We start from the raw sequence: 15,401 nt of genomic DNA on the forward strand, positions 1-15,401 counted from the left end.
TATTCTTTCATTTATCCCTTTTTATTGACCGATATTAATAAAATACATAAAACAATTTTTGAGATGTTTGGATGCTAATAATAAATAGTTACCCATTAGTCGTATAAGAGAAATCAAATTTCTATAAACTCGGTACATATTATATAAAATTGGTTTGGAATATAAAATTAAGTTTAATTTATTCTGTTCTTTATTATATGATATCATTTTACTACTGATAAATGCATTTTTATAGTAAGAAACAAAAAATACCTATATTTAACTAAACATAATTTATGTATGTACCTCATACCATTGTATTGAAAAAAAAGAAAGAAAATGGTTTAAGTAGGTAGGTAAGTATACGAAAAGTTATCAAAATCCAAAAAATAAATCTCGATTGATATTAAACAACTGCCGGAACATGAAATAAGGGAGCAGGATATTCGGTAAGTCATATTTACTACGATGTTACTACGAGGGGTGAATGTAGCCATGTCACCCTAAATCAAGTTCATTGAACCCATACTAGGCTGCAATAGATAGAGGGTTGTCCGATGTTGTAAATTTAAGTCACCCTGCACCCCATGGAGAAAAGTAGGTCAGATTTTGCATCAAAATATGTTGCAGTTTTGTTCTCAAATGCTATTTTTTATTCTTTAGTAGACATTAATTTAAACATTTAGTGTTTTATTTTGCTACAAACGTGATTTCAAATGAATATTTTACGATTAGCGAAAGTATTTCAATTCATATTAGAAAATTGTAAGTGGCTTTTATTTTAATTTTAATTATTACTTTCTACATCTATTTTTCATGTTTTTTTATTTTAACTTAAAGCCATAGAACCAAAAAAATCAAGTCATCAAAAGGTCGACAGCTATAACCTCAAATTATGTTCGGACCAAGTACCTGCTTATAAAAATATCAATATTATTTTATTTTAATAAGTATTAGTTTCTTATCCCGAGTTGGTACTAGACTTTAAAATAATTAAATAGACACCTAAACAAATCTTAAAATATAATCAATAGGATTCAAGCCAAGCAATCTATCTACCCTTACTGTGCTCAGAATACATTTTGCCCTACAGCCCATGTATCTATTACGTTTTTTTATTATTATATCATCTATATAATATCATAAATCTAATATATATTGTTAATAATAAAATATTTTTCTGGGAGTATGTTGCAACCTAAGTACAAATAATAATTATTTCAAAAAAGTTTTTTTTTAATATTTTAAATAAATGCCAAATTGTTATCGAAAGGTTTTATTTAATGTAAAAATTCAACGTATTTAAATGATTTCCTTTGGGATTAAAATTAAAATCTCTGTAATTTCGTATCTCTATATTTTTTTTATAAAGTGCGCGGACGGGCGTTTGGGCCACTTGACGGTACGTGATCACCATTGCCCAAAGAAATTGGAGGGATAATAAATTTAACCCTTCCTTACATAGCCAATAGGCCATCAACCTTACGAACTACGATGTTATGTTCCTTATGCCTTATTACACTGGCTTTAAAACACAATAATTGTGTTCCGGTTTTAAAGGCAACACTAGAATTATTAGTATTCCTGATTTTCGGTAGAATGTATGATGAGTGGATAGAACCTATTTAGACGGGCTTACATAAAGCCTTACCATCAGGGAAAATTATAAGAAAGACGTAGACACCTATTTTTCTGTAGGTATTGTAGAGATTACAAATATTGCAGTGTTCGGTTGATTAGCGCTAGGCAAAGACTTTTCTCTTATGTTGATATGGCCATCTTAGATCATACATACATACATACAAACATGCTCAATCGGGTAGTTTTTGTGCACAAATCTTGCAGACAAACTATAGTTAAATATTAATTAAAAATAAAATTGAGTCAAGTAAACAAAAATTATGCATGTAATTGAGGCCAATATGTTAAAAGCCAAGCCAATTCCAATATATATTTAAAAATCGGTTATTCTAGGAATATTTTTCGAGAAATCGTTTAGTTTGTTTTGTCAGGTGTTCGTAAAGTCGTATTATTAAAAAGTTACTAAACATTTATGAAAAAAAAAACCGTTTATGGCTACATCCTTCAAATTTTGCTAAGATCAAAATCAAAATCAAAATATATTTTATTCAAGTAGGCTTTTACAAGCACTTTTGAATCGTCATTAACAAACTATTTAATATAAAGCTACCACCGGTTCGGAATATAGATTCTACCGAGAAGAACCGGCAAGAAACTCATATATATATATAATGATCTATGGATGTTACTGTAAAAGTAAACACGTGTCGAGTTTAGGGTCTTTTGTAATTCTTAAAAACGAAACACGTGTATGCCGTAGAGTCGAGAACCTTTTAAGTTTGTAACTTATCTATATACAAAATGCACCAAAATATATTATTGAGTTAATTGAGCCAGAACCACGAAGCATATGAAGATTGAGGAAGCTTTGTTAAAGTGGTTTAAATATCAAAGAACTTCTGCAACAAAAAGCAAACGATTTTGCTCAACGTTTTTGTGAAAATTTCGTTTGCTCGGCTAGTTGGATTCAACGTTTCCGGGTTCGGCACAGCATTGAAGAAAGGATGACGCAAAATTTAGAAATTTGGATATCGATATTTAGTTTTATTTTATGAATAAATGTCCAACGTTGCAGTGTTTTTGTTGTTTTTTGTGGTACACGATTAATTAGAACATAAAGAACAAACTGTTGTTCTGTAATCTTATGAATTGACATTAGTCAACGTCAACACGCGTTTGACAAAATGACAATTGACAACTGTAAATATCAGAAAAAATAAATACATACCAATATTTGTGATTGTTGTGATATAATTATTTAATACAAGAAATATGATTTTAATAATACGTGTGTGATATTTATAACCAGCCTAATTTGAATTGAAACACATTATATAATATTGATAGCTCGCGAACAACATTCATAAAATTTCATTTGGAATATAACTTTTTAAACATTTTTTCTTTGATAATATAATGGAATCGTTATCAAAACAAGAACTTATTTCAACAATAACGAAACAGGCAGATCAAATTAAGCGATACGAAGGTCGATTAAGAGGTATAACAATATTTATTTCCGTCTAAAACAGTAATTAAAAAGGGCATATGGTTCATTCAATTTTAGGTTTTCTGAACATTTTTCTGTTACTTATATGTAATACATTAGATATTTCTACATTCACAGATGTTGTTGCTGCATATAAAGGTCTCGCTAAAGAAAAGGAGGCTCTGGAGATAAGTTTGAAGGCGTTAAATAGGACTGAAAATAATGAAGATGGTATGTTTGAAACAAAATAATGTTAAATACACAATAAATTTACTTATAAAAAACTTCCGCTCGACGTAAAGAGCTGAGTCTAATTATAAAATTAACAGAAGTAAATATATGTAAAGTAAATATTACTGTTGATCGCGTTTCTTATTTCAATAAATAAACAAATATTTTCAGGCTCAAAAGACTCCATAGCAGCTCTCACCCTGTCACTGTCGACACTATCAGCAGAAAAAGCACGAATGGAAGAGGCTTTCCAGACTGATAAGAAGGTGACTAGGGATAAGGTAAATATTTATATTATATTATAAATCATTTATTTACATAAGAATTATTTACAATAGGTACTTAAATACAGATCAAAATTAAAAGTCACCAAATGGAATTGTGGCAAGAATGCTCGTGTTTCCCCATAATTATAAATGTCTGGGCCAAAATGCTATTAGTATAATAGCTATGTATAATATGTTATTTAAATAATTTTATTTTGGATTTTCAATGTTGAAAGGCCAAATCCCAAGTATCAGTCATATATTGTTATTTGTTAGGAATATTTGGAAAGTTTTCATGTTTAATTTGTTTTGTTTAATTAAATGTGTAACACATTTATATTGATGCTAATTCTTTGTCTGGTAGGGGAACTTTTTTAGAAATAAATGTCTGTAAATATTCTATCTTTTTGTACTTTATTTATTTTCAGTATGAGAACATGTTGGCTTCAACAAGAGAAGAGACTAAGACGTTGGTTCAACAACATTTAGCAGAAGTCGGTAATCTTAAAGCTAAGATTGCTTATGAAATTCAAGAACGAGAGAGGGAGAGGGCTGATCACGCTGCAATGCTGAAGTAAGTATACAATATTTAGAAAGAATGTCATTGTATTAAAATCTTCAAGACAATGTTCGTTTCTAAGTTTTCCAATCTTATATTAATCTTATTGAATTAAAAGAAACACCTCTAAAAGCAGTTAAGGTATTCTAACGAATAATATAAAATTATGCAAGTTTAGACCAGAAGGAAAAGAAGATAGTGTTATGTCAATAAAATTATCAGGCAAACAGAAAAAGCGATCAAAAGAATAAAAATTATATACTGATATACAACTGCAGAGATGTGTTTATTTAAAATGAGAATGTATCGATATTAGTAATATTAATAACTTTTACTGGTTATATGACTTGAGCAAGCCCACCTCGTACCACCTGCTATAAACTGCTGGCAGAGAGAAGCCCGCTTTTGCCAGATTGGTTGTAGTTACATACTCTTCGACTTACGAACATTCCACCATCAACAGTTTAAAGAAGACATTTTTTTTAATCAGTCTATTAATTTAGAGAATTTGTGCATTCGTAAATTCAAACTCTGTAACCTTATAATATTGAGCATAGATAACAAATTACCATTTCTTTTTCAGGGAATTACACATGAAACTAAATTCCGAGAGAAAAACCAAAGAGAAGCTAGAGGATAAAGTTGTACATAATACAGAAGCACAAGGTGAGATTCAGTAGGCTATGTGCTTTTTATATAATATATGACTAATTGACTATCTGAAAATGTTGATTAAAAAAGTTCCCAAGGTTGGTGGCGCATTGGCGATGTAAGGAATTGGTTTATATTTCTTACAGCCATTGTCTATGGGCGGTGGTGATCACTGACCATCAGGTGGCCTGTCCGCAAACATATGCCATAAAAACACATCTATGTAATTACTCGAATCCAATTTAATAACGTATAAGTAAATAAGTTATCGTCTGTGGCTTCGCTCGTTTTTTAGGGTCTGATGACGACCAACCTGAAGAGGTGTTAGGCATAAAATGTAGCGTGGAGTTCAAACTTGCTTTATACTAAATTTCATCATATTCGGTTCAGTGATTTGGTTGTGAAAGAGCAACAGATAGACAGACAGAGTTTCGCATTTATAATATCAGTCTATTTAGTAGACAAAATTTAAATAGTAAGAAACAAAACACTTTGGCATGTTTTTTTTGCTGTCTGTACACAGATCTTATTTTTTTTTGTGTGGTACTTATTGACAAGCTTTAGTGTCGTATTTAAAAAAAAATTATATCTATGGAATTAATTGACTTGATACCTCCGTCGCACCGTTTGCCGCTGGAGTGAATTACTAGATGTATCAAGTTGGTTGGCATCCGACTAATGTGCGTGCGTTAAGAACATTATATCCACGCCCGCGCAGGCTGTGGAATGATTTTCCGGTTAAGTTTTTCCCGGTGTCGGTTACTATAAAGTTATTCTGCTCGTTTGTCACAAAAAAAAGTTAATCTTCTTCATTGTTGTTACCAATACCGGTGTGTGCAAAATGTTGGTCCAAAATGTTGTTGCGAGTTAAATAAAAGCTTTATGAAAATAATAAAGGATATCCGTATATATTATAGGGTAGGTGATAGATTTTTAATTTATCATAAAAATCTGTTGTAGCATCTCAGGCAGAATTGGAGAAGCGAGTTCGTGATCTGAATAGTTCTCTGGAAGCTTCTCAGAGGAGATTACAAAGGGCCGAGGCGAGGACGGTCGAGACACCCGCTCTGCTCGTTAGACTGCAACAGAAACTGGCTTTGTTGGAGCAATCGCATTCCATCGCGATACGAGAGGTTTATTATCCATTATACACGCATACAAACATACCCTGTGGTTTCCACTATCCTATAAAGAAAGAACCTTTGATTTTATTTCACCACGCTGGTCCATACTTGTGGCAGAATTTATGAATCTGTAAAAATTGTAAGCCTTAATGCTGCATAGATATGAACTGACATTAAGATTAATCTCGTGGTTACTAGTAAAAGGAAACATAGTCTGAACACAGACGAGCATACCCTAGTCCTCGTGTCTGTGATACCTTATCCATATTTAGGAGACAAACAGAATAATATTTATTTTGTAAAATTTAAAAGGAACAAATAAAAGCGAAACGCGCTGAGGAGTCGGCGCGTAAAGTCTGCGCGAGACAAGAGGAAAGAGTCGCGCTCCTGGAAGGGAAACTGGCAGAGCTGTCGCAGACCATTGGGGAGTACGACTTGCTCCGGAGACGAGACCAGCAGCTCATCCAGCAGCTCAGGGACTCGCTCAACGGGAGACTTCTGGACAAAATGGCGAGCAGCAGCGTCATCGGTGAGATTAATTGTTTAATAGTGTTGTAAGAGCCGCCTAAGGTTGCTTCTGCTGGATACTATCAAGCTCAAAGAGAGAGCTGTCTTAAATCATGAGATCATGTATCGGCATGACTTTTTCTTTATGATTAATTTTCATGCTATTTGCACTTTAAATGAACACATTTTTTGTCGTATCCTAATTTAATAATACAGACGTTCCCCTGGTTAAATCGTTTCGACTTTAGAGGTATTCGGTAAGAACTCGAAACTCACCGCGGAACGACCTTGACTACAGTAATTATAAAATGAATGAATACGATATGTAATGCAATATAATGTCGGGTCTCAACATTTCACGAGTGAGATACTAAGTGACTTCGTATCTCACTGTTGTCATCCGTTTTACTTCCCACTACTTTACCTAAATGCTGTTCTTCCTTCCATAGACAACTGAAATAAAAATGAAATATGCATAAACTTGAAAATAATTGTTTTACAATCGTTACATTTTTCATCATCCGCTCGACATTTTGAACTCGTATTTTCATAAAGTAATATATATGTATTTTAGACGAAATTCTGCCACATGTGTATTCCACCAATCCGCATTGGAGCAGCGTGGTGGAATATTCTCCATACCTTCTCCTCAACGGGAGAGGAGGCCTTAGCCCAGCAGTGGGAAATTTACAGGCTGATTATGTTTTATGTTTTTTTAGATGAAAGTCAAATAAGCGAAACTGATAACGAGAAATTAGCAGACAGCGAATATCTTCAAACATTAATAGACAAGATACACATACTGAAGAAGGAGTTGATAGCAGAAAACGACAAACTCGGCAACCCAATAGAGCTGTCGGCGGTATTCAAATTGGACGGCTACGAGAATATTCATAGTAAATGTCGATTGGAGCTGGAGAATTTGAAAATCGAATTCGAAACTTATAAGTTACAAAATGCTAAGGTCTGGAGATTTTCTAATTTTTTTTTAAATTGTTAATGTTGACTATGACGGGAATTCTCAAGTCTCAGTTTGACCGGGCAAGTGCTCATACACATTGGCTCTGCGAGAAATATTAACCATTCCTTACATCGCTAACGATCAAGGGAACTGATATGTTATGTCTCTTGTGTCTGGCACACTGGCTTACTCAAACTTCAAACCGGAATATCATAATAAGTATTGCTGTTTGACGGTAGAATCTATTATGAGTGGTGTCTATCCCGAGCGTGCATTAAGCTCGACCATCAATTGAAATTAAAGTGTAGACTATTCCCTCATTCTCATAAACCAAATCCGAAAGTACGGCATCGGTACCACACACGGTAGCTTTTTTCGACGATAAACTCATTAAATTTTATGTCTCGGTACCCGGGATGAACCATCGAGATCTGCTATAAAAAGTTAGTTAGTGATTATAAAATTCTTCAAAAATAATCTTTTAATCAATAATCAATATAAATAATTTTCTAAATTGATATGTATATTTTTATTATTTTCATGTCATAAGGTTAAAGAAAGCGGACAAGAGGTTGAGAGTGAGATGGAAGATCTGAAGAGTGAGATGGCGGTGTTAAAGGAGAAAACCGAAACTTATATACTATTACTGGAGGACGAAAAGCAGGACAAACTTGACTCTTTAAGACTACACGAAGAGGTAAGATTCAATATTAATCTTTATTTTTGACTTTGTGCAAGTCCGTCTGGGTAGGTACCATCCGCTCATCATATATTTTACTGCCAAGAGGTAATACATTGTATTATTGTATTGAAGGGGAACTGAGCCAGTATACCTGCTGGCATGACGTACATAATAATATCTTGGTGGTATTGGTTATGTAGGAAATGGTAAAGATTCCATACGTCGCCATATCTTTGAGTAGAGGTGACCACTGTAAGGTGGCCCATTTGACCGTCCGTCTACCGATGCTATAAAAAAGAGACGAAAGAAAAGAATGACCTAGTAATATATTAACTATATAAATGTATATGCTCTGGCGCCAATGACTGAATTTAATTTTAAAATAATATTTGCCAGACCAGGGAGGGAGGGGGGGGGGTAAATGTTTCTGGGTGCACTCAGCTAGGAAAACATACGTTCACACTCAAGTTTGTTAGTAGAAAAAAATTAAACAACTATTATATATGAAACATTACTTCGATACACGTAACAGAAACGCTCGGCCTGTAATCCGCTCTTACGACATATTCTAATTTATAATTATATAAATATCAAACATTGTTTTTTCAGAAACTGAAATCCGAAAAGGAGTACCACAAAGAGGTTGTATCGGATCTGAAAACAAGAATACAGAGTCTAGAGAAACAAGTTCAGACCCAACGTGACAGATACGCAACTTTACTGGAAGAAACCGATAATTATATAAGATCTAGAAACGATCGGTCGAGGAAAGTTAGTACTGAAGAAGGAAACTGGAAAGATGGTCATGGAGTATTAAATGTGAGTTTAAAGTTATTATAAATTAAACGTTAACGCGTGCATCTTAACCGATGATTGCGGGTACAACCCCAGACAAGCACCGCTGAATTATCATGTGCTTAATTTGTTTTTATTATTCATCTCGTGTTCGACGGTGAAGGAAAACGTCGTGAGAAAACCTGAATGTGTCTAATTTCAACGAAATTCTGCCACATGTGTATGCACCAACCCGCAATTTAGCGGCGTGGAATATGCTTCAAATATTCTACTAAAAGGGAGAGGAGGCCCAGTAGTGGGAAATTTACAGACTTGCTATTCGTTAGCATACACGGCACGTGTTTATATAAATGAAAGCAATTTCAAATTGCAATATTACTAATATATATAAACTTTTAGAAAATTCAGAATTGATAACAATGCAGTCTTGAGTCAGAATTAGTTGATATAGAGAACATTATAGAGGCCATTTTGCATTAAATTTTTTGCTGATTTACCACCTGATGGTAAATGGTCACCACTGCTCACGGACTCGTCTAACTTATCAGTTATTGCCTGGGTTGGCCAAAAAAAAAAATATATACTTTTTAACAAAATGATCATAGTAAACATTGAGGCTATCTGACGGCAAGCGGTCACCACAGTCCATCGACGATTTTGCCAGAAATATTAACTGTTTCTTCATATTCGAAACATCGATGTTATGTCTCTTGTGCCTTATACAGCATTGCTGATTGGTTGTAGTAAGCTATAAGGTACACAGGTAGCTTTGAAATGGTCGTATTATAATACAAATTAAATGTAAAGGTACCATTTTAACTCTATCAAGTTCAGTATGAGTACTACCAATTCTAGTTAATTTTACAGTGTGGAGGACAATGTACTATTTTAAACTGTTGTAATGTTTGTCGCGCAGGACGGAACCGCTCCCCCCCACATGCTGCACTACGCGCACGAGCTCGCTAGGAAGGACCTCGACATCACACAATTGAGACGGGAGAAGCATACCCTGGAGGGACAGTTTAGGTAAAACTATAATTTCGTCATTTACCGATTTCTCTTTTATAATCTTTAATGGATGTCATTTTTAGAAGATATCAAAATCAAAAACAATTTTTAAGTTTTAACCTCTTGGTGGTGGGCTTTATGCAAGCCTGGGTAGGTACCACCCATTTATCAGATATTCTACCGTCAAACAGCAACATTTTGTATTGTTGTGTTCGGTTTGAAGGGTGACTGAGCCAGTGTAAGCATACAAGGGACATAATATCTTAGCTCCCAATGTTTAGGGGTGGTTTTAATAATGCTCGATATAAATTAATGATGTTAACATCACATAAATAAAAAAATGAGGGTATCCGCAAAGAGATCTTTCTATATATCGAATATTTAAATCCTCCATTCCCAAAGACGGTTAGTCTCAGATGGCTTTTCGTGCAATTTACCTACCAATCCGACCAATAAATAGGATAAAATTTATATGACCATCAAACGGTTAAGGCTATATTGTACTGTGTACCAGAACTCATCTACATAGTCTTTCTAAACACATCGATCGAGATGGCACATTGAATTGACAAGTTGATCTCTTTTTAAGTCAATGATTAACTGAAAACTGATAAACAAACATGTACCCACTGATTTTTAATTCCGATGATATGTATAACTTTAATCGAACTTTATTTCTGTTTGTGTTTTTACGTAATCAAACTTGGAAGTAAATATAATAGTAATAATTATTTTGTACGATAAATAAATTAATTTTCTTAAGGTTTATTATGTGATTAAAATATGCTTTTTTTTTAGAGATTGTCAGCGCGAAGCAACGATCGAGAAAGAGCGATTTAAGGAAGTGATAAGAACACTAAAGGAAGAAATTGACAGGTACAAACTCATTAGAGGAGACTCTTTTTTCGTCTCGACTCGGACAAGCATTACTGAACTTTCATGTCAATCAATACGGCCCTAAACCAATAACAATAACTAATCCAAAAAAAAGATAGGTTCCAAATGCTAACACTGATTTGGTTCATTGAAAGTACATTAGAATAAATATTGTGCATCGGCTTTCGTCGTATTTACGAGCATGATTGTTAGCATTGAGACAGTACATTATACATGCTTACCAAATTGTAATTTACGCGACGTTCTAATTGAATGGACCGATAGTAATGATCGTGCCGTTTCGAAGGCAACGAGACGTGTCTCTAATACAAAGACCAACTCCGAGGAAACGAAGAAGGCGTCATCGATCAATGCGGCGCCTTTCGACATCAATTCACAACCCAAATATTCAGATAGTGATGCTGCGTGGCAATAAAATGCAGGCACACTAAAAATACATTACAATTGTCAATAATTTGAATGGCCAGCGCGTCTGTGTATAAAAAAATGTTAAAAAACCTGGAACCCGATTGCGACGCCATCTACCGTCAAATCTAAACCATTGACTCACTTAAACATCCATTTTTTTAGTAAAACCAGGGTTGGTTTAATAGGTAGGAGTTCAATAACATACACACGTACAGAATAATTATGTATATATATATTACATTGTCAATGAAATTGATTTCCAGGCTTAGGAGGATACAATCAAGGGAAGGAGCGAATTTAGAATATCTGAAGAACGTTGTCATGGCGTACTTAATGTCGAGCGACTACGCGGGCCGGAAGCACATGTTGAACGCTATAGCTGCTGTGTTACATTTCACTGACAACGAAAGGAAAATAGTCTTTAACACCTTGTGAATAAGGATCGTTTTAAATCATCATAAATATTTTTGGTCGGGACTGTAACTGTCAGCGTATTTTTCGTTATACCAATAAAATAATAATAAAAATCATATATACACGTTTAACATCAATTTTACCCCCTTTAAGGTGATGTTTTAAATGATATGCCAGCATTGCCTTCCCCTTCAACTCGCAATAACATCAATAGTAATATCATAAATACGAAAGTAACTCTGTTCTTACGCTTTCACGGCCGAAGTTTCATCAAATTTGATGAAACTTTTCATGACGTAAGCTTGAACTGCGAAGAAGGCTAATTGTTATACCTAAAGCCCGAGGAACAACTCCTGAAACGCGTGCGGACCCGCAGGCGACAACTAGCGGTAGAATATGTTCCAAAATTTTCCTTAAGAGGGGGGGATTTTTCCCAACTGTGGAACCGTCACGTGTTGTCAAAAAAATCTTTGCTGTTAATTTTCTTATATATTCACCCTAGTGTGAATGAAACAGTATTAGTTATTTATTATATATATTAAAGTGTCATTTGCTTTGATTGTTTTTAACTTTTATTACTAACATTAATAATAATTACAAACGAATTAAATATTTATAATAATATCTTGTTGATCCTAAACTCGACGTTGAAGGAGGCTTAACTGTAATTGATCTAAATAAACCCAAAATGTTTGTGATATCGGTAGTATGTTTGGGCGATGTGTGAACGTTAAGGAGTAGATGTGATTAATGACCTGTTCGTATATTTAACAAATGAGTATTATACTGTAATAGTTAGTAATTGTATCATTTTTAACGAGACGTTAATAGTCTCAAAAAATGCGACTTCGAAAATTACGAAACGTTCTTGATGCATTGTAGATAATTCTATCATTCGTAAGCATAACCAGTAGTTTCTTGAATATAGTAAATGATGATGTAAAACGTACTACCGAAAACTGTTGAGATATTCTCGATAATTGCGTTAAGTGAAGTCGGATTATTAAATAATGATAATGTTACATTATTTTTCTAATGACAAATGTTAAAACATAAGGCGAATATTATTGAAGTGGTGTAAAAAGTCGCTTGTTTGATTCTGAACCCTTGGGCTATTGTCGTCCGCACTCCTAACACAAGTGATAAGCCTTAAAGGAGGGGTAAATTAATAATTCCTTAAATAAATTGGGGTATCGCTAACTATTCTTTGAAAAAAATAAAAGATTATTGTGTTTAATTATTATTGGTATTAAATATTTATTATATTGAATTATTGCATTCCTATAAGTGTATTTGTTTTATATAATCAATAAAATAATATTTATATCTTTAATTATTTTTATTAAATATCTGTAAAACAATTTAAATATTTTTTATTTCGTATAATTTTATTGTTAAAAATGAGCCTCATTTCTAAGCTTATTTCCTTTTTTTTATTAATAACCCTAATGATTGTCAGCTACAAAAAAAAATTATATCGGTTGACAAGCAAAGAAGGAAAACTGTTTTGTCTTTATCTATTTTTTATACATAGAATTAAAAAAAAAAAAACACTGAAAAGACTAAACTCAAAAATAGATAATTTAGACAGACAGATAATATATAAAAATAAGAAGTCATAAAAATTTTAATTATTTACAAATACGAAAATTGTACATGTATGTTATACAAAAAATGTTTTATTTATTATAAAAACTTCATAGTGTATAATGATACGTTTAAGGTTGCATATCTTAAATCTTAATAACCGAAAAATTTAAAAAAAAACGTTTTCAACACAAATTGCAGGCGTATTTATAATTATGTAATTGATTATTCTTGGAAGTTATACTCCTTTTGGCGCGTAATGAAAAAAATAGTGAATTATTATATGCGCGCGCACAGAATTAGATGAAATTGCTCCCTAAACTGTTTTAGTAGTGAGAAAAGAAAAAAATAAATTTATCGTAATAATAATATAGTTATTTAATTATTAATAATTAGACGATATTTATTTTATTGTAAAATAGTACAGTAAAATATTATATATAAAAAAGTATAATTCTTTAATAACTTTATTTACAAATGTTAATTTCCCTGTTTTTACTAAGATAAAAACAAAAACAACAGTTACATGTGAAAGATATGTCACTTAAATATGTATATTATACATTTTCAACATTTATTTTTCGTTTTTTTTATTTTACTAATTTAGTTTTACTTTTTTTCTGTGTGTTTCGTGTTGTTTGTGATGTACAATAAAGTATATTTCATTCATTCATATTACAACTCATTAATTCCCATATAAGGATGAGGTAATTGTGTTGGATGAAAAGGATTATGAGTATGCTCATGTTGCTTTAATACATATGTATCAATCACTGAATTGCGCTTAAAATCGTAGCGTTAATGTTTTCAGTTATCGTAGAGCACGTGATTAATTGTCAACAAATAGAGAAATACAACGACAAACCTTTATTAAAAGTATATAAAATCTCGTCTTGTTGTGTCCACTGGTGACAGGAGGTTCATGTTTCGCGGGGATTAGAATTGCGATTCAACGGGGAAATGCTTCTGAGATTTTTGCCACCAATCCTGATTCCACGCATCAGTCATCCATTTTCATAATTTGTAAAGTATCTAATTTTTTATTGCATATAATTAAGGCCCTAATGTAAATAATTCTTATGTAAATATTTTTATCGCATTTAATCAAAAGAAGAAAGAAGAAAATGCGGTAGCGGTTTATATTTTATTAAAAAATTTAAAAATCGAACGAGACATTACGTATTTCAACGGCATGTATTATTATTTTATTATAATTATTATCATAAAAAAATGTTTTAAAAGTACAATTTAAACTTAGGACACACTTACAAAGTTGAAGGCTCTTTCAATGATCGTTAGATTGTATCGTTTCTATGTCATATCTGTCGAACCTCAGGTGTTGCAGTATAAACTTTTTAGTACCGCTATTAAGACCTTCCAGCGACAACACTACGTAGGTATATATATATATATTATGTAGGTGCATTAGATTATTTCGTTAGTTTTATTAATACTTGTTATGAATATATCATATTAGTAAAAATAATCAAATTGCCTATGTATAAATCTCATTATCTCTGATTAGATGCCGGGGTACTCTAGGTCTGTTGGCAAGACTAAGAACTAAATAGTGATAATTATACACATTAATTTGAAATACATTTTTTATATAATAATAATATTTTTTAATAAATATTGGACAACATCATATACATTACTCTGATCCAATGTAAGTAGCTAAACACTTGTGTTATGGAAAATCAGAAGTAACGACGGTACCACAAACACCCAGACCCAAGACAACATAGAAAACTAATGAACTTTTTCTACATCGACTCGGCCGGGAATCGAACCCGGGACCTCGGAGTGGCGTACCCATAAAAACCGGTGTACATACAACTCGACCACGGAGGTCGTCCTTTTTTATATAAAAAAACGTTCAAACCTTATAAAAATGTATCGTCGGCCATCTTTCTACTTTAATTCAAAGTGATACATTTAAGCGTTTGGAAATCCCAGTAGCAAGTTTAAAATCTTTCTTTAAAGAAGTTACCTATAAACAGGTCAATTTATTTTCGGTTGCTGAAGAAACGAATCTTAATAAATTTTCATTTGTTTGTTTTTATTATTCTTCTGTAGATATGTATCTGATGTGATACTGATACCTACCAAACTGCATTAGAGCGGCGGGGTGGAGTAAGCCCCACACTCTCTCCTCAAGCTCCTATTTGCGACATTTAAAGACTTACTATTTTGTGTAGATACGTTGGTACCTTAATTATTTTGGAATAAATGAAATTTATAATACGAATAATAAATTAT

At 32.7% G+C, this 15,401-nt stretch overlaps 1 protein-coding gene across 1 annotated transcript; it reads left to right on the plus strand.

Annotated features, from left to right (window-relative positions):
• Positions 1–2,771: 2,771 nt before the first annotated feature.
• LOC113396522 (GRIP and coiled-coil domain-containing protein 1) lies at positions 2,772–11,956 on the plus strand. Its single transcript, XM_064216053.1, has 13 exons — positions 2,772–3,061; positions 3,188–3,280; positions 3,452–3,561; positions 3,975–4,120; positions 4,689–4,771; positions 5,717–5,889; positions 6,193–6,409; positions 7,107–7,351; positions 7,899–8,045; positions 8,640–8,849; positions 9,742–9,851; positions 10,632–10,709; positions 11,402–11,956. Exons 1-13 carry the CDS (start codon positions 2,977–2,979, stop codon positions 11,571–11,573), a joined length of 1,869 nt encoding a protein of 622 aa, XP_064072123.1. The 5' UTR covers positions 2,772–2,976; the 3' UTR covers positions 11,574–11,956.
• Positions 11,957–15,401: the final 3,445 nt, after the last annotated feature.

Source organism: Vanessa tameamea, chromosome 10, assembly GCF_037043105.1.
Source record: "Vanessa tameamea isolate UH-Manoa-2023 chromosome 10, ilVanTame1 primary haplotype, whole genome shotgun sequence".
NCBI classification, from domain to species: Eukaryota; Metazoa; Arthropoda; class Insecta; order Lepidoptera; family Nymphalidae; genus Vanessa; species Vanessa tameamea.